This window comes from Carassius gibelio, chromosome B9 (assembly GCF_023724105.1).
Source record: "Carassius gibelio isolate Cgi1373 ecotype wild population from Czech Republic chromosome B9, carGib1.2-hapl.c, whole genome shotgun sequence".
In the NCBI taxonomy this organism is placed as follows: Eukaryota; Metazoa; Chordata; class Actinopteri; order Cypriniformes; family Cyprinidae; genus Carassius; species Carassius gibelio.
The window spans coordinates 32,163,342-32,187,244 of record NC_068404.1 but is presented as its reverse complement, the minus strand read 5'-3'; the positions used below and the strand labels follow the sequence as shown (position 1 = coordinate 32,187,244).

At 40.6% G+C, this 23,903-nt stretch overlaps 2 protein-coding genes across 3 annotated transcripts in view; both read left to right on the top strand.

Annotated features, from left to right (window-relative positions):
- Window positions 1-3,697: 3,697 nt before the first annotated feature.
- The window catches only part of LOC127964932 (E3 ubiquitin/ISG15 ligase TRIM25-like), a 21,234-nt gene continuing 1,028 nt past the window's right edge, over window positions 3,698-23,903 (top strand). The window contains exons 1-7 of one of the 2 annotated variants that reach the window (XM_052565481.1): window positions 3,698-3,842; window positions 16,095-16,252; window positions 16,330-16,543; window positions 21,493-21,588; window positions 21,705-21,938; window positions 22,104-22,269; window positions 23,199-23,903. The exon at window positions 23,199-23,903 is cut by the window's right edge and continues 1,028 nt beyond it. In XM_052565481.1, the coding sequence (XP_052421441.1) occupies window positions 16,230-16,252; window positions 16,330-16,543; window positions 21,493-21,588; window positions 21,705-21,938; window positions 22,104-22,269; window positions 23,199-23,266 (801 nt within the window). In that variant the 5' untranslated portion in view covers window positions 3,698-3,842; window positions 16,095-16,229 and the 3' untranslated portion in view covers window positions 23,267-23,903. Of the gene's footprint in view, window positions 3,843-15,868; window positions 16,544-21,492; window positions 21,589-21,704; window positions 21,939-22,103; window positions 22,270-23,198 lie in introns of those variants that run through there. The other variant, XM_052565480.1, reaches the window with a different exon arrangement.
- Window positions 3,725-15,061, top strand: LOC127964900 (E3 SUMO-protein ligase RanBP2). Its single transcript, XM_052565394.1, has 9 exons — window positions 3,725-4,291; window positions 8,918-9,013; window positions 9,130-9,363; window positions 9,600-9,771; window positions 11,033-11,647; window positions 12,004-12,072; window positions 12,155-12,243; window positions 12,557-12,833; window positions 14,934-15,061. Exons 1-9 carry the CDS (start codon window positions 3,725-3,727, stop codon window positions 15,041-15,043), a joined length of 2,229 nt encoding a protein of 742 aa, XP_052421354.1. The 3' UTR covers window positions 15,044-15,061.

Genomic DNA, 23,903 nt, shown 5'->3' with positions numbered 1-23,903 from the left:
TATGATGATTTGCTGCTCAAGAAACATTTCTGATAATTATCAATGTTGAAAACAGCTAAACAATATTTTTGTGGAAACGGTTAGATTACATTTTTTTTCAGGATTCAGAGATAAACAGAAACTTCAAACGACAAAAGAAATAGAAATATTTTGCTACATTATAAATGCTATAAATGTACTATATTTCTTGATCAATTTAATGCATCCTTGAGGAGTCCAAGTATTAATTTACTGACCCTGCTCTTTTGAACAGTAGTGTATATATACAGTACATGTCCCCTTCACCTAAAGTCTCATACAAATGTCTTTTCATATTTCCATTAAGATGTTTTGTTTCTCACATTCACTGATTTCACCCCAAACCTGTTTTTCGTGATTATGGCGATGTTTCCACACTTACAAAAACACTAGCTAATGCTGCCGGGAGATTTTTATTTTATTTTTTTTAAAGAATGATTACATTTGATGCTTTTCTCTCTTCTGATGACTGTAATCAAACTCCCTCTATTTTTTTCCCCTCTTTTGGAAATTCATGACAATGTCATTGTGGGTTTTTCTTGTGCTATTGGAGCAAACGAGAATGCAGAAATCATTCGAGGATCCTGGAAATGTGGAAAGGGCCATGATGCATTTTGATGATACAAGTCCCTTACTACATATAGTACCGACTTGGGTAGACCGTTTCTGGTCTCATTGACTTCCATAGTAGGAAAATATATATATTATATATAATATATAATAATTTTACATATATTTTATTATCTATTCAGCAGAAGAAAGAAATTCATAAAGGATTGAAAAAACATGAGGGCGAGTATATGACAGAATTTATTTTAAAGTGGAGTATCCTTTAACAAGTGAACTGGATCAAGTTCCTGTGGAATAAAAATGTTCTTGATGGCATGCATTGTTTCTCGTTTTATTGTTTGATTATACAGCCAGGACTGGACTTCCTGCTTTTACACACACAGATTTTTTTTTTTTTTTTTATGGTATAATTATGTAATCTGCTTATTGTGAGCCTAAATGAGTAAACTGGTATTTAGTCATTATCAGGGTGGCTTGCCACCAAGTGCTGGTGTTTTTTATATATATATATTGAAAGTAGTGTCATGTTGTCACTTCACATTTAATAGCTTCTTAGAATGAAATTGTAATGTAAATTCACAGTGCCTCCTTTGAGCTGCAATAGACAGTGTGTAAAGTACATCTAAAGCCAGGTCAGATGCTGTTTCTGTGCCACCTATACTGCAAAGCTGGGTGTTTGTTCATACAGAGTTCATCAGAAAGCCTGAAGCCTCTTACCTTGTTGATTTAAATTTCAAAACACAATTCAACATTTGCTCGCAATGTTGTTTTTTTTTTTTTTTACAAAACCTCATCATTTTGCAGGACAAGTTTATTTCCATCAGACTGTAAAGTGATCTAGAGGAAAAGCAGATGTGAAAACAAATTCCTCGTATGTGTAAATATACCTGGCAATAAAGCTCATTCTGATTCTGATTCTGATTCTGATTTGGCCTATTGGCATACATAGCCTATTACGTGTATTTGTTTTTATTTATGCTATTATAATTACACCAACTAATGACAGATTGAAATCTACAGTAAATTAACACATCCTTCTTGACTCTTCAACCGAGTGTAATGGTATTTAAGAAGCCTTTAACATTATGTGCTCAACATTAAATCTGTAACATGTAGCCAACATTAAGAATAGGGTTGTGCCGGTGAGGAAATTCTCCCATTGATTAGTTAACTTATGACAACACCAATGTTATATGTTAATCTCTTCTGTAGATTTTCATCTTTTTAAGTTGTTATGATATATTGTTAATTAAAAAACAACAGTAAAACAGTACAATAATAAATAAATATAAAATAAATTGCGTACAGCCTACTATAATCAAACTAATAAGACAAATAAAATACCCATATTATAACAAATAAATAAAATATATTTGGAAATCGCCCTTTAAAACGAAGGCTCGGTTTGTGGTTCACAATTGTTTGATTAAAACAAAGACAAAGTCATTTATATGAAAAAAATGTTTTTGTTAAGAGAAGTTATATTGCGCTTTTAATTGTCTCCGCTATCGTGCTGTCAATCATACTCGCGGGTCATTTTCAGTAAAAATGTATTTCACCATCATCGGTACCCAAGTTCTGACTGCTGACCGAACACTGGTCATTGATCCTCTCCCGCTCGGCGCTGTCTAGCGCAGCTTCACCACACAGATTTAACTCCGCACCGCTAATTAAAACGGGCCGGTGGCAGACTAATATTTAATATTCCTGATGTAAAGATTTCTGTGAAACGCGTAAAGTTGCACAGAAGAAAGCCCAAGAGGACCTGCCCTGCACGGTTTAAGAATCGTTAGCCATAGTAACGTAGTAACGACCAGACACAGGACCAGTTTCTTCCCTCAGGCAATCCATCTTATGAACAGCTGATAATAACGGCGAACACACTACACTTTATATTTATATACACACACACTTTATTTATCTAACATACATACTTAGTATACACTTAAATTTTGCACACAATATATATGTACATACATAACTTCATTTTGTAATATACCTGCCTACAATTGTCATTCGTATATTGTTATTCACTATCTACTTATTTGTATTTTTTATTCTTTTATTATGTGTTTTATGTTCTGTCGCTGTCATTCTGTTGTACTGCGGAGCTTCTGTCACGAAAACAAATTCCTCCTTTACCTGGCAATAAAGCTCATTCTGATTCTGATAGGACTATTATTTTGTTGAACAGACCTGAGCGACTACTGATGACGTAACATGCTGAGATTTGCTTAACCAATCGGCGGAAGGGGGCATCTTAGGACCGCCCAAATGTGGAAAACGAATTTTCAAGTCATTTATTCGTTTTATGCCTCTGAACTAAAAAACGAAAAATCAAGCCGAAATCTCGTTAAAAAAAAAAAAAAAAAAAAAAAACGAATAAATGGGCCGTTTTCTCGTTTCTGCTTATTTCATTTGAAATTGGATAACAAACTATCAAAACGTACACGGACCAAGAACATAATCCACTTTAATCGTTTTATTTAAGAACCAATTTTATCAGAAAACTACCGCCAATAAAAATGGCGCGGGCGGTAACTTGAACCAACCTATGGAACCAACTCATTAACAGCTCATTAACACAAAACTCATAATATACTGAAAAATAACGCCAAACGAACAGACTATTTGACTCAGTCCAACATCTAAACATATCAACCACAATTTTAACTCAATCTGATATATTTTAACTCCTTGTCACGGAGCATATTTACAACGTACCTGTCTCGCTCAAGTCCAAGCTGTTCTGACGAGAGCGGGACGCGATTGGGCAATTCAATTAAAGGAAATGACATCACACATCATACATCACACAAAATACTATACATTATTTTTAAACCAAAATACACAGTTTCCGTATAGTCCTACAAGTTTGTTAATAATGACATGTATGGTGAAACATGAAAATAAAAGTAATTTCTTGGAAAATTTTAAGTTTGCTGGAATGGTCAAACTCAAAACACTACAATAGGACAAAATTGTCGTTTCCCGACTGTATTAAAGAGCTCGACAGTAGAGTATTGCATTAAAGTGAAAGAAAACAGTCAAGAGGTTCCCACTGCTGACTCACTCGATTCCAAACAAATGAAACTAAAACTTACACGTCCAAGTTTCGTTTGTGGATCCAGCAGAAATGGCAGCTGAAGCGTTATACGATCGGGCATCTCTCAGGTGTTCCCTTTGTCTGGATGTCTTCAGGAACCCAGTCATTATTCCCTGTGGACACATGTTCTGTAAGGAATGCATTACAGGTTTGTGGGATAAGGATGTGTGCAGATGTCCTCAGTGCAAACACACTTTTCCCAACAGACCTGTTATCAGTGACTGGCTGCAGATGAAGGATCTTTCTGAGAAACTGATGAAGATGAGACCAAAGGAGGAGGATGATGAAGATGCTGAAGCACATGAAGTGAGCTGTGATTCCTGCACCTCCAGAAGAACCAAAGCAGTGCAATCCTGCCTCACCTGTGTCTCCTCATTCTGCAGAAATCACCTGGAGAAGCACAATGATCTCCACGGATGGAGAAAACACCTTCTGACCGAAGTCACGGATCTTCAGAGCAAAACCTGCTCTCTTCATGGGAAACTGCTGGATGTGTTCTGTCGCACTGATCAGAAGTGTGTCTGTGTGCTGTGTGCTATACATGAACACAAGAAGCACGACAGCGTCTCAGCTTCAGAGGAAAGAGCAGACAGACAGGTAGATCATGATTTATAATATCTGAGATCTCAGTCATGACCCTGGCTTACATTTGCATTTTTGAAAGATTAACATAAGTGAAGAATAGAGCCAAATTTTTGAAATGTCATGGATTAATAATTACTGAGTAATGGACTATTTTATAGAGGGTGTCAAAATGATAGATCAAAAAATTACTTTAGGATCACGGCAGCATCATAATGTTATTTTTGCACAGAGATTGATAGCCATATTAGTAAAATCTGGCGACTTTAATCATCCTTGCTGAATTATATGCCAACAGTGACAGATCAAAATGAGAACTTCCCCAAAGTTAGTTTATCTGGAGCTCAGGAAGCATTAAAGGGTTAGTTCACCCAAATAGTACTCAGCCTCAATCCATCCTAGGTGTATATGACTTTCTGCTTTCAGATGAATGCATTATATTGACAAGTTATATTGGTTCTTCCAAGCTTTATACTGGCAGTGAATGTAGAGAATTTTGAAGGAAAATAAAGTGCATCCATACATCATAAAAAGTGCTGTAGACCATAGTGTTCTAGCCAATCTATCTAGCTAAATCAGCTAATACTACTCCGCACACAACTCCATCTCTGTCAAATTTGGTTTACTTAACATCCGCTCTCTTACGAGCAAGGGTCATATCTCATCCAGGATCTCCTCAATGACCATTAGTTTGACTTCCTGTGTTTAACTGAAACTTGACAACAGCCCTGTGACTTTTCACAAACTAACGATTTTACTCCACCTGGGTTTGTTTACATCTGTTGCTCTCGTCGCGGGTGGAGGTCTTGCGATAATTTACAGTGAGAAGTGGAAAGTCCTGCCAGTGTCTGTGCCTTCTTACAGCTCATTCGAGGTTACAGTTTGTAAACTGCCTGGATGATTCCCACGATCATTGCTGCTGTTTACCGTCCCCCTAAACCTCACAATTACTTTCCACCCTCTCGTCTAATATTACTTGGGGACTTCAACATACACATGGACAATACTAATCTGCCTCTTACAAGAGACTTCTCTTCATGCTTAGAATGCTTTGGATTCCATCAACACTATGATTTCCCCACCCATATTAAAGGATATCGTTTGTATTTAATCTGGTCTTACCCCCACCACCTGCACTGCTGTTAATCTATCTCCATCAGATCATCATCATCATTCACTGTCATACTCGGTCTTTCTATAACCAAGCCACCCCGTCTCATATCATTTTGGAATATTAAGGATATTAATATTGATACTCTCATGTCCTACTCTGTTAATATTTTGATCCCGGAAAATGTCTCCACCCCAGATGATTTGCTTGCTCTATAATAATGGTTTTAGCAATATCCTTAATATTCTTGCTCCGGTAAAAACTCGGTCTGTCACCTTCTCTAGAAGGCAACTTGAGCGACTCTATCCTAAATCAGGGCTCACTATTCATAAAGAAATGTACACCACTTTATTCCTTTATAAGGATTCAGTCATTAAAACTAAATCAACTTTCTCTCTGGTTTATTCAGTTTGAACGAAGTAAATTCCATAGCTCTGTTCTCACTATCCAACAAACTTCTTCAACCCTTTTTAACCCCCCCACACACACACATTTACTCTGCTGATACTTGTAATTTCCTAACATTGTTCTTCATTGAGAAATTTTTACAATATCCACCGGCACCTAAACTTTCTTCACCTCTCTTCCACTAGTTCCCAACAATTGTAATAACCTCCACCCCCTCTAATCTTCGCTTCATTTCCAAAATTCTCGAAAAAAACAGTTGCCACTCAACTTCACTCACATCTGCCTCTAAATAACCTCTATGATCAATTCCAATCTGGCTTCCATCCCGGCCATAGTACGGAAACTGCTTTCATCAAAATCACCAACGATTTCTTTATGGCTGCCAACTCTGGTTTGATCACCATCCTTATTCTCCTTGATTTGAGTGCAGCCTTCAGTACTATCTCTCACTCCATCCTCCTCAACAGATTATCTTCCAGTGGCATGACTCACAACCCTTTGTTCTAGTTTCACTCATATCTTTCAGGCCGCACTCAGTCTATTCAGCTCAAAACTTTCAGATCTCAGTCTGCCACAGTCAACACAGGTGTTCCCCAGGGCTCTGTCCTGGAGCCCCTTCTTTTCATTATTTATCTCCTTCCACTTGGTAATATTTTTCGCAAATTCAATATCCATTTCCACTGTTTTGCGGACGACACCCAACTCTACCTTTCCAGCAGACCCAATTCAGCACTCCCTCTCTCCACTCTTATCAATTCTAAAAATCCTTGTTCACATTAAGCTTCTTAAAACTTAATTGTGATGATAAAAGAAATCCTTCTTGTTGGCACCAAAACTAAACTTTCTAAAGTTGACAGTTTTCCCTCATAATTGATGACTCCTTGGTTTCCCCCTCCCCTCAGGTTAAGAGTTTGGGTATCACTATCATCCTCGACAGTTTATCATTTCAACCACATATTAATAATAAAACATGCTCTGCTTTTTGCATCTTCGTAACATTAATTGTCTTCGTCCCTTTCTCACTTCCTGTTCCACCTCTATCCTTGTCCATATTCTGGTCACTTCCCGTATTGATTACTGTAATTCTCTTCTCTATTGGCTCCCTAACAAATCCACCCACAAGCTTCAACTGGTCCAGAATTCTGCCGCTCGCTTCATCACCAGTGATGGGAATAACGGCGTTATAAATAACGGCGTTACTAACGGCATTACTTTTTCCAGTAACGAGTAATCTAATTGATTACTCTTCTCATCTTAATAACGCCGTTACCGTTACTGCCAAAAAATGCGGTGCGTTACTATAACTGATGATGAAGCTGTTTTTTTTTTTTTCATCAGACCAACTAGATCTCTGAGCGAGAGGCAAATACTTTTTTTACTGTTCTTCCTTGGTTAGTGGGCAGAGCACGAGACAAGCGCATAAATGCTGACGATTGGCTGAGGTAGAGTAAAATTTCATTGTAAGCCAATCAGAGGTAGAGTTGGGCGGGTTTTCGAAAGCACGCATAGTAGTGATGGGAATTCGGCTCTTTTGACTCAGCTCACTGAAAAGAGCCGGCTCTTTGGCTCACAAACGGCTCTTTAAATGACTTTGACTATAATATTTCAATTTTTATTACATAATTATTTAATTTCTATAGGCTAAATTTGAAAAAATAGAGTTGGCTCTTCAGATATGCGAGCCAGCTCCCGAAGTTCAACTAAAAAAGCCGGCTCTTAGAGTCCGCTCATTCGCGAATTGCGAACGCCTCATTAAAAGCTCATTCGCGAACGAGTCGATCCATCATCACTAACGCTCATTCGCGAACGACCCATCATCGGACAGGACAGGACAGGACACACAACGAACAACACAAGCCAGTCAGTCAACGAGAGACAGGTATGGCGACGAGCCCAAATAATCCAAAAGTAGCCTTCTCTAAATAGAAGTATATACATTACTTTTTCCTTCAAGAAATTAAAGAAACAATAAAAGGAAATATCAAAAGTTCCCAAAAATCTATCGTGTTATTTGCATTGATCCACTATATAAACATAATATCTACATACATGCCATTTGATTGGAGGCTAGTCTCACTTTGTCCCACAGCAACTTTTTTTTTTAGATGTGTGTACAATGTTTCATGTTTCTGTTAATAATGTATTGTATTAAGTGTCCATTTCATTATAATATTCAGATTTATCATAAATAATTGAACATGCACATGTATTTTAAGTTCCTTTAAAGAGGGGTAGAGGTGGGGTCACGTTTGAGCATTTAAAATGTAATTTTACTTGAAAGTAACGCAATAGTTACTTTCTTAAGTAACTAGTTACTTTAAAAATTTGTAACTGAGTTACTAATTTAGTTACTTTTTGGAAGAAGTAACTAGTAACTGTAACTAATTACTTTTTAAAAGTAACTTGCCCAACACTGTTCATCACCAATACTCCCTTCTTTCACCACATTATTCCAGTTTTACATGATCTGCACTGGTGTTCCCCAGGGCTCTGTCCTGGAGCCCCTTCTATACATTATTTATCTCCTTCCACTTGGTAATATTTTGCACTGGCTTGTGATTAAATCCAGAGTTGAATTCAAAATCCTCCTTTTTGCATTCAAGGCTATCCATAACCTGAGTTTTGTGAAAGGCCCTTCAAATAAAATGCATTATTATTATTATTTTATTAATTTTCATTTTTGGGTGAACATGCCTTTAAATATCTCAACGTCCTTTTAGATTTGAGTTCTTAACAAAGTTTTCTTTAACAGTAGCGTCTTCATTTAAAGCTCTGTATTGTTCATTCCCTCAGATATATGGATTTTCATGTGGCTATATTGTGTCTCCTTTTGTAAATAGATAAATTGTAGACATTTTCAGTGGTCAGAAACCAAATGTGGGTCAACTTGCATACAGATGATACTTTTTTCCTTGTAAAGGGGAACATCTGAACAGTAAACAATGTTGAAACTAGAAATGTAACTGGTTTCATTCTATCAAAACAGTTGCATAGAACAGATTTAACAGATTTAATCAAACTCAGTGTATATGGGGATTCTAGTATCTAAACGTTAACAGTACTGTATGTGTGATTGCAAGTTTTAATAAAAGCTAAAATATTGAACTCTATTCTGTGGCCAGGGAAAGTTAATGGAAACCCGTGAGAAGTTTCAGCAGAACGTCCGAGACAGAGAGAAGGATCTGAAAGAGCTAAAGCAGGCAGAAGAGTCCATCACAGTGAGTACTGACTGCATCCTCAGGAGACATCTATTTCTGAAGAAACAGCTGAGAAGCGTTTGTTAGTCTGTGAGAAACAAGGATGTGTTGATTGAAGAGTGTTGTTTGTGGACCAGTGTTCAGCGCAGACGGCAGTCTCTGAAAGTGAGCGCATCTTCAGTGAAGTGCTGTCCTCCGTTCAGAAAACAAGCTTCCGTGTGAAAGAACTGATCACAGAGCGACAGAGAGATGAACTCAGTCGCATCGAAGGACTTCAGGAGAAAGTCCAGCAGAAGATCTCTGACCTCAGGATGAAGGAGTCTGAGCTCGGTCAGCTCTTGACCACTGAAGACCACATTCACTTCCTGCAGGTACACCATCACACTCACACTTACCTTCAGAGGAACAAACAAAAACTTCTTTTAGCTATTAAAAGGATAATTTCTTCAGTTTAGAAAAGAACAACACTTGCTCCTCGATCATGCTTGATTGTATTTACTTTTTAATGTATATTTGAATTTAGGATATTGACAAAGTTTCCAATCAATGTCGAAGATTTTAGTTCGGGACGTATTTTCTTTATTCTGCATTATTTGTAATCCTGTAGAATTATCCATCTGACTGTGAAGAATCCATGTCTAAAGAATACGAAGATCTTTCCAACATTTATGAAAATCCAAAAGCTTTTTTTCACAATGTGGAGCTGCTGCTTTCTGAAATGCAAGAGCGATTGCTGGAGGTCACCAAAGAGACCGAGATCAAGATCAGATCTGGAGAAGGTGAGAAGACTTCAGTAAACTCTCCGTTCCCATGTCTCTTCTAGATTAGGCTATATAGGTTATTTTAAAATATTGAATTCGTTTTTTTTTTTTTTTTTTCATTTTTCCTTTTAAGTTAAAAATTGTGTCAATTCATTTTTTGTTAATATATGTATAAAATGTATTATTCACTTGATTTCAGACTTTAGTTATTTTAATACATTAAGAAAGGTTACGTTAGCAACTAGCTAAAACAATTCACTTCCAGAATAAAAAAAATTCTGATGATTTACTCACTCCATCATAATCCAAGATGTCTAAGCCTTTCTTTCTTCAGTCGTGAAGAAATTACGTTTTTTGAGGAAAATATTCCAGTATATTCCTCCATATAGTGGACTTCAGTGGAGCTCAATGGATTGAAAAACAGCCACAAGACTGACCAAAGTGCTAAACATTAAAATCCAACCATAAACACATAAAACAGAAAGAATAAAACATGAATTTAATACCAAAGTAGTGAGAGATAAACAAGACCATATCACAATGAAGAAGAATGGGATATTAATAGGCCAGATCAAAAAAGTGTGTTTTTAAAAGAGACTTAAGAATGGATAATCCCAAGCAGAAGATTGTTTCTTAACCGAGGCCCAACAACAGAAAAACTTTATCCCCTCTACGTTTTAGTCTGGACTGAGGAACTACAAGGAGATTGTGGTCACTGGATCTTAGACGTCTAGTGGGAGTATAGAAATGCAGAAGCTCGATTATAAATTGAAGAGGCAGCCAGTGTAGGGCCCTCAGTATGGGGCTGATGTGGTCACATTTACAACTATTTTGGAGAAATCTAGCAGTGGCATTTTGGACCAGCTGTAGGCGAGTAGTTTGTGACTTTGAAATGCCGCTAGATAGTGAGTTGCAGTAATCTAATCGTGAAGTAATAAAAGCGTGGACAGCCATATCTAGCATTTAAAAAGTGTAGAGCCCTTTGATGCTGCATTAAAACTGTATTTTAACCTGCAATGCATTGATCGCCATTGAAGCACACTATATGGAGAAAATCCTGGAATGTTTTCCTGAAAAATAAATTAATTTCTTTGCGAATGAAGAAAGAAAGACATGAATATCTTGGATGACATGGGGGGTGATAACATCAAGATAACATCAGATTTGACCTTATTTACTTTCTTAATACATGTTCCTGGTTGTATTGATTCACTATTTTGTGTTTGTCCTCACAATCTTTCTTCAAATAACTTGTTCCATCTCTGAAACGACATTTCAGCAACAGTCCAGATAAAGTCCTGTCCAGGTCCTGCTCAGCGGGACCAGAAGGATGTTTTCCATTTTGGGGAATCAGTGGCAGAATTTACCTTCAGTTTCCAGCACGTTCCCCTTAAATCCACATCTGTGGAGGCTTCTGGCTCAGCTCATGAAGAAGAAAGATGTAAACATGAAACCCAAGAGTACTATAAGCCGGTTGTGCTGTTACCTAATCTGGTTGAGATCTCGACTGGAGAGGAGAATGAGCAAGTGGTTTTCAGTCACAGAGCCAAACTATATCGCTATGACAAAGAATCACCGCAGTGGAAGGAAAGAGGCGTAGGTGAGCTTAAAATACTTCAGAACAACGACAGCAGACGTGCAAGACTCGTGATGAGGAGAGAGAAGGTCCTGAAGTTGTGTGCAAACCACTGGATCACTCCAAACATGAAGCTGGAGCCGATGAAAGCGTCTGAGAAAGCGTGGACATGGAGCGCTCTTGATTTCGCTGATGGAGACAGCAGCGTTCAGACATTAGCAGCACGGTTTAAACTGCAGGAGACAGCAGACGCTTTCAAGAAACGCTTTGAAGAAGCAGCGGCCGCTTCATTCACTGGAGCAGAGACACCTGAGACAGGTGACCGTAATATTCACAGTTTTATCAGGAGGAAGGCAAGCTTTTAATTAGAAAAATTGTTTCCTTCAATTGTGTAGAAGCTTGTTTGTGCCTGATTTGCTAAATATAATGACTGAATTGTGAGATTTTAATGTTGAATTGCGAGATCTGAGCACTAAATCGTAAGAGCACTAAACCCTTCTTTAACCACATTGGAATCAAAATTGGGAATCGATCTGAATAGGAATCTGAATTGATCAAATTACGATACCCAACCCTAGAAACACACAGTCTTCTGGTTTGTTGACTCTTTATGCCCCACAGCTCAAAGCATGCATTAACCCGTGTTAACCTCTAGCTGTGTTTCTCTCACTTAGATGAAGATTTTGAAGTAGCTGTCAGATCTCTGAAAGGAAAGTTGTATCCTGATGCAGTCGGCGATCATGGTAGGTTACTGAGATATATAGCACGCTTATACTGCTAATAAGGATGTTATGGTTATCTTTTCTCTATGTTTATTTTTTATAGATGCTGGAGCTGCAATAGAGACACAAAATCACAGAGAGGAAGAGAACAGTGATGATGATGATGATGATGATGATGAAGCAGTTAATCGTGTAGATATCCAGTCACTTCCTTGCTAGAAGCAGCTTTTTACATTTGTCTGTGTAAAAGTGCAGTGAAATTAAACATTCTTGAAATCTTGACAATTCTTGAAATTTTGTATAAGTCATACATTGTTTTGGGGTAATTGTTTCTCCGTAACATACTGAAATCATAACCAATAAGAAGTTTTTCATACAGATTTGATAATCCTTGTGCAAGTGACCCAATTTCAATATGTTTTAAATGTGCATAAAATATTAATATAAAATATTGTTTTTCTTAATTTTCCTTTCATATTTTAATCGTGTGATTGCTTCTGTCAAGGTGGAGCTTCCATCGGTTGAGGAGAATGAAGAGGAGATGTTGTTCGACGAATGCACCAAACTTTTCCTCTGGGACTGTGATGTTAAGAAGTGGAAATCCTGTGGTGCAGGACACATTAAGGTGCTCCTCCATCCGGTGAAGAAGCGTTACCGTGTGTTAATGTGTCGAGAGGGCGATGAAAAGCTGCTGGTCAATCACTGCATTACCAGAAGCACTCATCCTAAACCTGTGAGCACCAATGCAAACGCAGTGTCCTGGACGGCTGAAGACCCCTCAGGTACAAACTGCTAAACCTCCACAGATCACGTCTCGTCTCACAGTTAATTTACTCATAATGTGCTCATATTCCCACAGACGGAGATGCTGGAGTTCAGCTGTTTGGTGCCAAGTTTAAGACTCGGGGTCTGGCAGATTCCTTCAAAAAAACCTTGACAGACTGTCAGTGTCTCACGATCGGAAAATAAAGCTGTTCAAACTTCAGACTTGTTCTTGGTGCTCTTGTTTTTCACTTTCAGATATCTTTCAAAGTCGGTTTTCAGGAGACATTTAGCAAAAACCGTCTATCGAAATACAGGGACACCAACTACATTTATACTCAAATTAAAGGGCATGAAAAACATATACAAACTTAATTTAACAAAGACATTTTGGGGGATTTTTTATTGTATAAGAGGATTTATTGCTCTTCTCTGGAGGTTTATACAATCAACTGCAAGACGAAGAGTTAATCTGGAAACACAGGATACTGGAGCCGCTAACAGAACATTCTCACATCTTTCACTAGCGTATGAAGAGTTAAAAATATTAGGACAAAACATTCTTCAAATAATGTTTATGGAACATCTTACTTTAATTATATTTGATAGACATTCTCAAAAGTGAAGTCGTGGCCTAATGGTTAGAGATTCGGACTCCCAATCGAAAGGTTGTGAGTTCGAGTCCCAGGCTGGTGTGTGTGTGTGTGTGTGTGTGTGTGTGTGTGTGTGTGTGTGTGTGTGTCTCGGATGGGTTAAATGCAGAGCACAAATTCTGAGTATGGGTTACCATACTTGGCTGAATGTCACGTCACGTCATAACCCTGAGAGAAATTTTCTTAGATCTACATTCTCGATATATCTTTAGAATGTTATTTGATAAACTTTATAAGAAATTATTTTTGTTAGCCAAGGTAATTTTTCGCAATACTTAATCTTCCTTTGGAATTACTTATTTTTGTTTGCAAGCACATTCTTTTTTTTTTTCTCAATACCTTCATTTTCGTTGGCTTTTTTTTTGCAATATTTTGCAATACTTAAATTATTTTGCAAGTGTGTGTGGCATTGTTTTGACTCCATAGAGTGAGTCACTGTTTCCGAACAGAAGAAACCTCTTTTCTGTTATATGGGGAAGACTGAAATATGGCGGACGATCGGGAATCTCTCATCTGTTGCATCTGTCTAGATTTCTTTAAAAATCACACCAAAAAACACACCAAAGTCAATTTCTGCGTAATACCACGATTTTCTGTTTATATTTGGCGTACTATTTTAACGCATTTTCATGAGACCGGCCCAATTTTAACCCCCTGCCAAATGATTACCCCCCTAGTATTGGCAGGGGGTCAAAATTGGGCACAACACCGGACAGGACCTTTAGCCAGCTAAAAAATTTCAAGAACGTCAAACGTTCAAATGTGCAGTTTTTTTAAACAACAGATTTTTCTTGAGTGTGTGAACGTTAGAAAAACACTGAGTGACTGTTCAGTTTTTACATTTATATATAATTATAATACATTTAAGTGCTTCACTCTGCTAGCAAAAAATAAAAAGTGTATTTCTTTCTATAATCACGAAATCTGTAACGTAAGCCAGTGTGACAGTCAGAAATCAGAAGGTTCTTTTAATTGTGATAATTTCGGCTCACATTTAACAAAAACCCACCAATTCACTATCTCAACAAATTAGAATACTTCATAAGACCAATATATATATAAAAAAAAACATTTTCAGTGAATTGTTGGTCTTCTGGAAAGTATGTTCATTTACTGTACATGTACTCAATACTTGGCAGTGGCTCCTTTTGCTTTAATTACTGCCTCAGTTCAGCGTGTCATGGAGGTGATCATTTTGTGGCACTGCTGAGGTGGTCTGGAAGCCACATTAAGGTGCTCCTCCATCCGGTGAAGAAGCGTTACCGTGTGTTAATGTGTCGAGAGGGCGATGAAAAGCTGCTGGTCAATCACTGCATTACCAGAAGCACTCATCCTAAACCTGTGAGCACCAATGCAAACGCAGTGTCCTGGACGGCTGAAGACCCCTCAGGTACAAACTGCTAAACCTCCACAGATCACGTCTCGTCTCACAGTTAATTTACTCATACTGTGCTCATATTCCCACAGATGGAGATGCTGAAGTTCAGCAGTTTGGTGCCAAGTTTACGACTCGGGGTCTGGCAGATTCCTTCAAAAAAACCTTGACAGACTGTCAGTGTCTCACGATCGGAAAATAAAGCTGTTCAAACTTCAAACTTGTTCTTGGTGCTCTTGTTTTTCACTTTCAGATATCTGTCAAAAGTCGGTTTTCAGGAGACATTTAGCAAAAACCGTCTATCGAAATACAGGGACACCAACTACATTTATACTCAAATTAAAGGGCATGAAAAACATATACAAACTTAATTTAACAAAGACATTTTGGGGGATTTTTTATTGTATAAGAGGATTTATTGCTCTTCTCTGGAGGTTTATACAATCAACTGCAAGACGAAGAGTTAATCTGGAAACACAGGATACTGGAGCCGCTAACAGAACATTCTCACATCTTTCACTAGCGTATGAAGAGTTAAAAATATTAGGACAAAACATTCTTCAAATAATGTTTATGGAACATCTTACTTTAATTATATTTGATAGACATTCTCATAAGGGAAGTCGTGGCCTAATGGTTAGAGATTCGGACTCCCAATCGAAAGGTTGTGAGTTCGAGTCCCAGGCTGGTGTGTGTGTGTGTGTGTGTGTGTGTGTGTGTGTGTGTGTGTGTGTGTGTGTGTGTCTCGGATGGGTTAAATGCAGAGCACAAATTCTGAGTATGGGTTACCATACTTGGCTGAATGTCACGTCACGTCATAACCCTGAGAGAAATTTTCTTAGATCTACGTTCTCGATATATCTTTAGAATGTTATTTGATAAACTTTATAAGAAATTATTTTTGTTAGCCAAGGTAATTTTTCGCAATACTTAATCTTCCTTTGGAATTACTTATTTTTGTTTGCAATCACATTCATTTTTTTTCTCAATACCTTCATTTTCGTTGGCTTTTTTTTTTTTTTTTGCAATATTTTGCAATACTTAAATTATTTTGCAAGTGTGTGTGGCATTGTTTTGACTCCATAGAGTGAGTCACTGTTTCCGAACAGAAGAAACCTCTTTTCTCTTATATGGGGAAGACTGAAATATGGCGGACGATCGGGAATCTCTCATCTGTTGCGTCTGTCTGGATTTCTTTAAAAATCCAGCGATTATTCCCTGTGGACACATTTTCTGTAAGGAATGCATTACAGGTTTGTGGGATAAAGATGTGTGCAGATGTCCTCAGTGCAAACACACTTTTCCCAACAGACCTGTTATCACTGACTGGCTGCAGATGAAGGATCTTTCTGAGAAACTGATGAAGATGAGACCAAAGGAGGAGGAAGATGAAGATGCTGAAGCACATGAAGTGAGCTGTGATTCCTGCACCTCCAGAAGAACCAAAGCGGTGCAATCCTGCCTCACCTGTGTCTCCTCATTCTGCAGAAATCACCTGGAGAAGCACAATGATCTCCACGGATGGAGAAAACACCTTCTGACCGAAGTCACGGATCTTCAGAGCAAAACCTGCTCTCTTCATGGGAAACTGCTGGATGTGTTCTGTCGCACTGATCAGAAGTGTGTCTGTGTGCTGTGTGCTATACATGAACACAAGGAGCACGACAGCGTCTCAGCTTCAGAGGAAAGAGCAGACAGACAGGTAGATCCTCTCTGATTGATAACCGACGATCCAACCCGATCTTGTGAAAGTGCGTAGATATTTGTGCGTAGAGTTCATGTTTCGATTTGGCCTACTGTTTACACGTAGAAATGGACTGCATATGCGTGCATATGATATGCAATGAGTATAATTAGGTTTGTGTGGTAGATGCGTATCATATGCACGCGAAAACTGCGTTTTACATGCACGCCAAACCCATCTGTATCATACACACCAAAGTCAATTTCTGCGTAATACCACGATTTTCTGTTTATATTTGGCGTACTATTTTAACGCATTTTCATGAGACCGGAACAGGTGTTGTGCCCAATTTTAACCCCCTGCCAAATGATTACCCCCCCTAGTATTGAGTCAAAATTGGGCACAACACCGGACAGGACCTTTAGCCAGCTAAAAAATTTCAAAAACGTCAAACGTTCAAATGTGCAGTTTTTTTTTAAACAACAGATTTTTCTTGAGTGTGTGAACGTTAGAAAAACACAGAGTGACTGTTCAGTTTTTACATAAATATATGATTTTATATATAATTATAATACATTTAAGTGCTTCACTCTGCTAGCAAAAAAATTAAAAGTGTATTTCTTTCTATAATCACGAAATCTGTAACGTAAGCCAGTGTGACAGTCAGAAATCAGAAGGTTCTTTTAATTGTGATAATTTCGGCTCACATTTAACAAAAACCCACCAATTCACTATCTCAACAAATTAGAATACTTCATAAGACCAATATATATATATAAAAAAACATTTTCAGTGAATTGTTGGTCTTCTGGAAAGTATGTTCATTTACTGTACATGTACTCAATACTTGGTCAGGGCTCCTTTTGCTTTAATTACTGTCTCAGTTCAGCGTGGTATGGAGGTGATCATTTTGTGGCACTGCTGAGGTGGTCTGGAAGCCCAGGTTTCTTTCACAGTGGTCTTCAGCTCATCTGCCATCGGTCTCTTGTTTCTCATCTTCCTCTTAACAATAGCCCATAGATTCTCTCTGGGGTTCAGGTCTGGTGACCAACACCATGGTCATTTAACCAACGTTTGGTGCTTTTGGCAGTGTGGGCAGGTGCCAGATCCTGATGGAAAATGAAATCAGCATCTACAAAAAGCTGGATATGCATCTTTTTCTTCCACACTTTTTCCTTCCACTCAACTTTCTGTTAACATGCTTGGATACAGCACTCTGTGAACACAATTAAAAGAACCAATTCCTTAAACTACTTTAGACCCTAAAATGCCACACACCCCTTCCTCAGTAGAACACAATTCTACAAAATATTTTCAGTGTTTCTCATAATACAAGTGACTACTGTGAAATTGAGACCATTTTACCAATCGTGCAGAGACCTTTAAAATGATATCAAACATGAAGTGGAAAAAACAACATATTCACAAGAAATAACACGTGACATGATATTCTTGCTTTTGGGGGAGAAAAGTGTGAGTCAGAGTCAATGAGGGAGAGGGTTGTAACACAAGATGGACAGAGGAGCTGTTTGCTGTCTTTTTTAGTGCAGTTTTATTGTATGTCTTTGTTTTGTGTGAGCTTCTGGTGTTTCAGATTCATGAGAAAATAATTTAATTGGGAAATGATTTTACTACTTTCACCCTCATGTTGTTCCAAACCCCAAAATTAAGATATTCTGATGAAATCCGAGAGCTTTATGATTCTGAGCCTATAGACAGCAATGCTAAGACCCAGGAAGCTAGCAAGGACATTGGTAAAATAGTCCATGCAACATCAGTGTTTCTACCATAATGTTATGAAACTATGAGAATACTATTTGTGTGCAATTAAAACAAAAATAATGACTTTTAAAAAAAAGTTCTTCTCTCGGATTTCATTAAAAATATATTAATATGTGTCACCCATGAGGGGGAGTAATAAATAACAGAATTTTAATGTTTGGTTGAACTGTCCCTTTAATTCAGTATGTGTGTGTCAGAGCCTCTCCTTGAACTGTCACCTTATCGTGGTGGAGAGGTTTGAGTACCCGAATGATCCTGGGAGCTATGTTGTCTGGGGCTATATGCTCCTGGTAGGGTCTCCCAAGGCAAACAGGTCCTTGGTGACGGGCCAGACTAAGAACAGTTCATAAAACCCCTTATGGCAAAATTAAAATCAAGGACCGTGACGTCGCCCGGCATGGCGCAGCCGGGGCCCCACCCTGGAGCCAGGCCCGGGGTTGGGGCTCGTATGCGAGCGCCTGGTGGCCGGGCCTTCCCCCATGGGGTCCGGCCGGGCTTAGCCCGAAGGAGTGACGTGGGGCCGCCCTCCTGTGGGCTCACCACCTGCAGGAGGGAGCGTAAGGGGCCGGTGCATAGAGGATCGGGCGACAGTCGAAGGCGAGACCCCCGACGACCCGATCTCTGGACACGGAATCTGGCTTTAGGGACGTGGAATGTCACCTCGTTGGCGGGGAAGGAGCCTGAGCTTGTGCGGGAGGTCGAGAGGTACCGACTAGAGATAGTCGGGCTCACCTCAACGCACAGCTTGGGCTCTGGAACCACACTTCTTGAGAGAGGCTGGACTCTCTACCACTCTGGAGTTGCCCATGGTGAGAGGCGGAGGGCTGGAGTGGGTTTGCTAATAGCCCCCCAGCTCAGCCGCCATGTGTTGGAGTTTACCCCGGTGAACGAGAGGGTCGCTTCCCTGCGCCTTCGAGTCGGGGATAGGTCTCTCACTGTCGTTTGTGCCTACGGGCCGAACGGCAGTGCGGACTACCCGGCCTTCTTGGAGTCTCTGGGAGGGGTGCTGGAAAGTGCTCCGACTGGAGACTCCGTCGTTCTACTGGGGGATTTCAACGCTCACGTGGGCAGTGACAGTGACACCTGGAGGGGCGTGATTGGGAGGAACGGCCCCCCTGACCTGAATCCGAGCGGTGTTCGGTTATTGGATTTCTGTGCTAACCACGGTTTGTCCATAACGAACACCATGTTCAAGCATAAGAGTGTCCACCAGTGCACGTGGCACCAGGACACCCTTGGCCGGAGGTCGATGATCGACTTTGTGGTCGTGTCATCAGACCTTCGGCCATATGTCTTGGACACTCGGGTGAAGAGAGGGGCGGAGCTGTCAACTGATCACCACCTGGTGGTGAGTTGGATCCGATGGCGGGGGAGGAAGCTGGACAGACTCGGCAGACCCAAACGTACTGTGAGGGTCTGTTGGGAACGTTTGGCCGAGCCCCCTGTCAGAGAGATCTTCAACTCCCACCTCCGGCAGAGCTTCGACCGGATCCCGAGGGAGTCTGGAGATATTGAGTCCGAGTGGACCATGTTCTCCACCTCCATTGTCGCTGCGGCTGCTCGGAGCTGTGGCCGTAAGGTCTCCGGTGCCTGTCGAGGCGGCAATCCCCGAACCCGGTGGTGGACACCGGAAGTAAGGGATGCTGTCAAGCTGAAGAAGGAGTCCTATCGGGCCTGGATGGCTTGTGGGACTCCGGAGGCAGCTGACAGGTACCGGCAGGCCAAGCGGACTGCAGCCCGGGTAGTCGTGGAGGCAAAAACTCGGGCCTGGGAGGAGTTCGGTGAGGCCATGGAGAAGGACTATTGGTTGGCCTCGAAGAGATTCTGGCAAACTGTTCGACGCCTCAGGAGGGGGAAGCAGTGCCCTACCAACACTGTTTACAGTAGAGATGGGCACCTGTTGACCTCAACTGGGGATATCGTCAGGCGGTGGAAGGAATACTTTGAGGATCTCCTCAATCCCACCGACTTGTGTTCCGTTGAGGAAGCAGTGGCTGGGGACTCGGAGGGGCACTCGTCCATCACCCGGGCTGAAGTCATCGAGGTAGTTAAAAAGCTCCTCGGTGGCAAGGCACCGGGGGTGGACGAGATCCGCCCCGAGTACCTCAAGTCTCTGGATGTTGTGGGGCTGTCTTGGCTGGCACGCCTCTGCAACATCGCATGGTGGTTGGGGACAGTACCTCTGGACTGGCAGACCGGGGTGGTGGTCCCTCTTTTCAAGAAGGGGGACCGGAGAGTGTGTTCCAACTATAGGGGGATCACACTTCTCAGCCTCCCTGGAAAAGTCTATGCCAGGGTACTGGAGAGGAGAATTCGGCCGATAGTGGAACCTCGGATCCAGGAGGAACAGTGTGGTTTTCGTCCCGGTCGTGGAACACTGAACCAGCTCTATACCCTTTCCAGGGTGCTGGAGGGTTCATGGGAGTTTGCCCAACCAGTCCACATGTGTTTTGTGGACTTGGAGAAGGCATTCGACCGTGTTCCTCGCGGCATCCTGTGGAGGGTGCTCCGGGAGTATGGGGTCAGCGGCTCCCTACTTAGGGCTGTTCGGTCCCTGTATGACCGGAGCAAGAGCTTGGTTCGCATTGCCGGCAGTAAGTCAGACCTGTTCCCGGTGCATGTTGGACTCCGGCAGGGCTGCCCTTTGTCACCGGTTCAAAGGACAAGATCCCGGATACAGGCGGCCGAAATGAGCTTTCTCCGTCGGGTGGCTGGGCGCTCCCTTAGAGATAGGGTGAGAAGCTCGGTCACTCGGGAGGAGCTCAGAGTAGAGCCGTTGCTCCTCCACATCGAGAGGAGCCAGCTGAGGTGGCTCGGGCATCTATTTCGGATGCCTCCTGGACGCCTTCCCAGGGAGGTGTTCCAGGCACGTCTCACCGGGAGGAGGCCCCGGGGAAGACCTAGGACACGCTGGAGGGACTATGTCTCCCGGCTGGCCTGGGAACGCCTCGGGGTCCCCCCGGAAGAGCTGGAGGAAGTGGCTAGGGAGAGGGAAGTCTGGGCGTCTCTGCTTAGACTGTTGCCCCCGCGACCCGGCCCCGGATAAGCGGAAGATGATGGATGGATGGATGGATGTGTCAGAGTCCCATTTGCGGATAGGGATTATTCCATTTATTTCCTTCACTTGATGATGTGTATCTTAATCTAAAAGTCTAAAAGCTTTATCTGCTCTTGTCTGAGTCCAGGGAAAGTTGATGGAAACACATGAGAAGTTTCAGCAGAACGTCCGAGACAGAGAGAAGGATCTGAAAGAGCTAAAGCAGGCAGAAGAGTCCATCACAGTGAGTACTGACTGCATCCTCAGGAGACATCTATTTCTGAAGAAACAGCTGAGAAGCGTTTGTTAGTCTGTGAGAAACAAGGATGTGTTGATTGAAGAGTGTTGTTTGTGGACCAGTGTTCAGCGCAGACGGCAGTCTCTGAAAGTGAGCGCATCTTCAGTGAAGTGCTGTCCTCCGTTCAGAAAACAAGCGTCCGTGTGAAAGAACTGATCACAGAGCGACAGAGAGATGAACTCAGTCGCATCGAAGGACTTCAGGAGAAAGTCCAGCAGAAGATCTCTGACCTCAGGATGAAGGAGTCTGAGCTCGGTCAGCTCTTGACCACTGAAGACCACATTCACTTCCTGCAGGTACTGCAAACTAACTCAGCCGATCAAAAACTTATCTAAAAAAACAAAACAAAAAACTTTTTTGTTGAAAAATCTGCTTGATTATATTTAGGTTTCAGCATCTTTTTGTATGCAGGCTTTTGATATAATATTCATTTTCATTCATTATTTGTATTCTGTGTGTAGAATTACCCAAAATACATACCCGAAAAATTTGAAGATCTTTCCAACATTTCTGAAAATCCAAAAGCCTACTTCTCCAATGTTGAGCTGCTGCTTTCTAAAATGCAAGAGCGATTGCTGGAGGTCACCAAAGAGACCGAGATCAAGATCAAGATCAGATCTGGGGAAGGTGAGAAGACTTTATTAACATTAATATTCCCCTGATGTCACACACAAGGCTTAGGTCTAGGTCTGTAAGTCTGAACTGTGCAACTGAAAGAAACCTGCACTAATTGATCTTTAAATACACCAGAGCCTTTGTTCTGGCTCAAGATGCACACAGTAATCTGTTTTCTAAAGCAAGTTTATGAAAAATGACTTCAATGCCCTAATTAAACTATGGCTTAAGACCTGTCTGTCTGTGAAACCACATATTTTGATCTTATCTTGCTACTTCAGCCACAACATTACTGGCTCATTCTGTGTCAGATCAACTAATTTCAGAAACCTCCCTGGCTCACATTTTTGATTTTGCTAATATTTTATATGGAGAAAAATAAACATGCGCAGGGAAGAAAGCCAAAATGTAAGATGTCATGGATGAATATTTACTGAATAATCAACTATTTTGTAAAGGGGGTAAAGAAAACTGGTTAAACTAAACAATCTTTAGAATAACAATTTATGACACAGGTAAGGTTTATGAAACAGGTATGTTCAATGCAGTTGTTTTGACGGAAGGAAACAAGATACATTTCTAGTTTCAACATTATTTATTCTTCAGATCTTCATTAAAAGAAAAGAAGTATCATCTTTAATCAAAGTGACCCACATTTTGTTTTTGACACACTGAAAATGTGAATATGTGAAACATATGTCTGGAACTGAGACTTGTCATGGCACTTGTATACTGTTGTTGTTCTCTTTTTGACCTGACTGCTTCTATTGTTCTCATTTGTAAGTCGCTTTGGATAAAAGCGTCTGTTAAATGATTAAATGTTAAATGTAATATTGAAATATTGAAAATGCTTATCATTGTTCTGTGTGAACCTGTACTGATGGGTAAAGTTTAATATAAGTTACTCCCATTATTAACATTTTATGTGCTTTTTTCCTCAGCTGTGCCTCCTAAAGCTGATGCACCTGTCTCAACTCCTTTGTATTTAGGGACAAATATTTTCAGTTAAATAGTGTCTGTGCATTTATTTGCAGTCAAGTCAATGATATCGCTGTAGATGAAGTGACCCCAACTAAGCAAACCAGAGGCGACAGCGGCAAGGAACCGAAACTCCATCCGTGACAGAATGGAGAAAAAAACATGTCAGAGAGTCTGTAATTCTCCTCTGATACGCCTCTCTTTAGTGTCAATCACTGCTGATACCTTAAAGGTGCCATCTGTAATGTTTGGCAAAAAAAATCAAGTCATACTCCACATTCCATACCAGATGGGGGCAGTATGCCTCAATAAAGTGAATTGGTCTACTCTAGAGTAACAAACGAGAAACGGCATAGTCTCTATGCTCCGCCCCTACTTTCACAACAACACTACAGCCATAGCCGAAGCCTAACTGTGCGTTCACACCGCCAAAGATTTGTGAGCGCTCAGACGCTCTAACGTAGATCGAATGCTTATTTTGTATTTAAAGCGGCCCCAAAGCAAACAAGCTTGTTGATCTCGTGCAGACTAACCACAAGGAGTTGTGGACGAAATATTAGGATCCCTTACTTAAAATGAACAATCTCAGGCACCTTGGTCCACGTATCACTTTTAATTTTTTTTTTATGTCCTTGTACGCAAACAGGGACACATCAAACGCTAAACAG

Excerpts from the sequence above, each read along its gene's own strand:
- LOC127964900 (XM_052565394.1), top strand. The coding sequence starts at position 3,725 with ATGGCAGCTGAAGCGTTATACGATCGGGCATCTCTCAGGTGTTCCCTT. Across the intron at positions 4,292-8,917 it reads AGGAAAGAGCAGACAGACAG|GGAAAGTTAATGGAAACCCG; the intron begins GTAGATCATGAT and ends TTCTGTGGCCAG. Across the intron at positions 11,648-12,003 it reads AGCAGAGACACCTGAGACAG|ATGAAGATTTTGAAGTAGCT; the intron begins GTGACCGTAATA and ends TCTCTCACTTAG.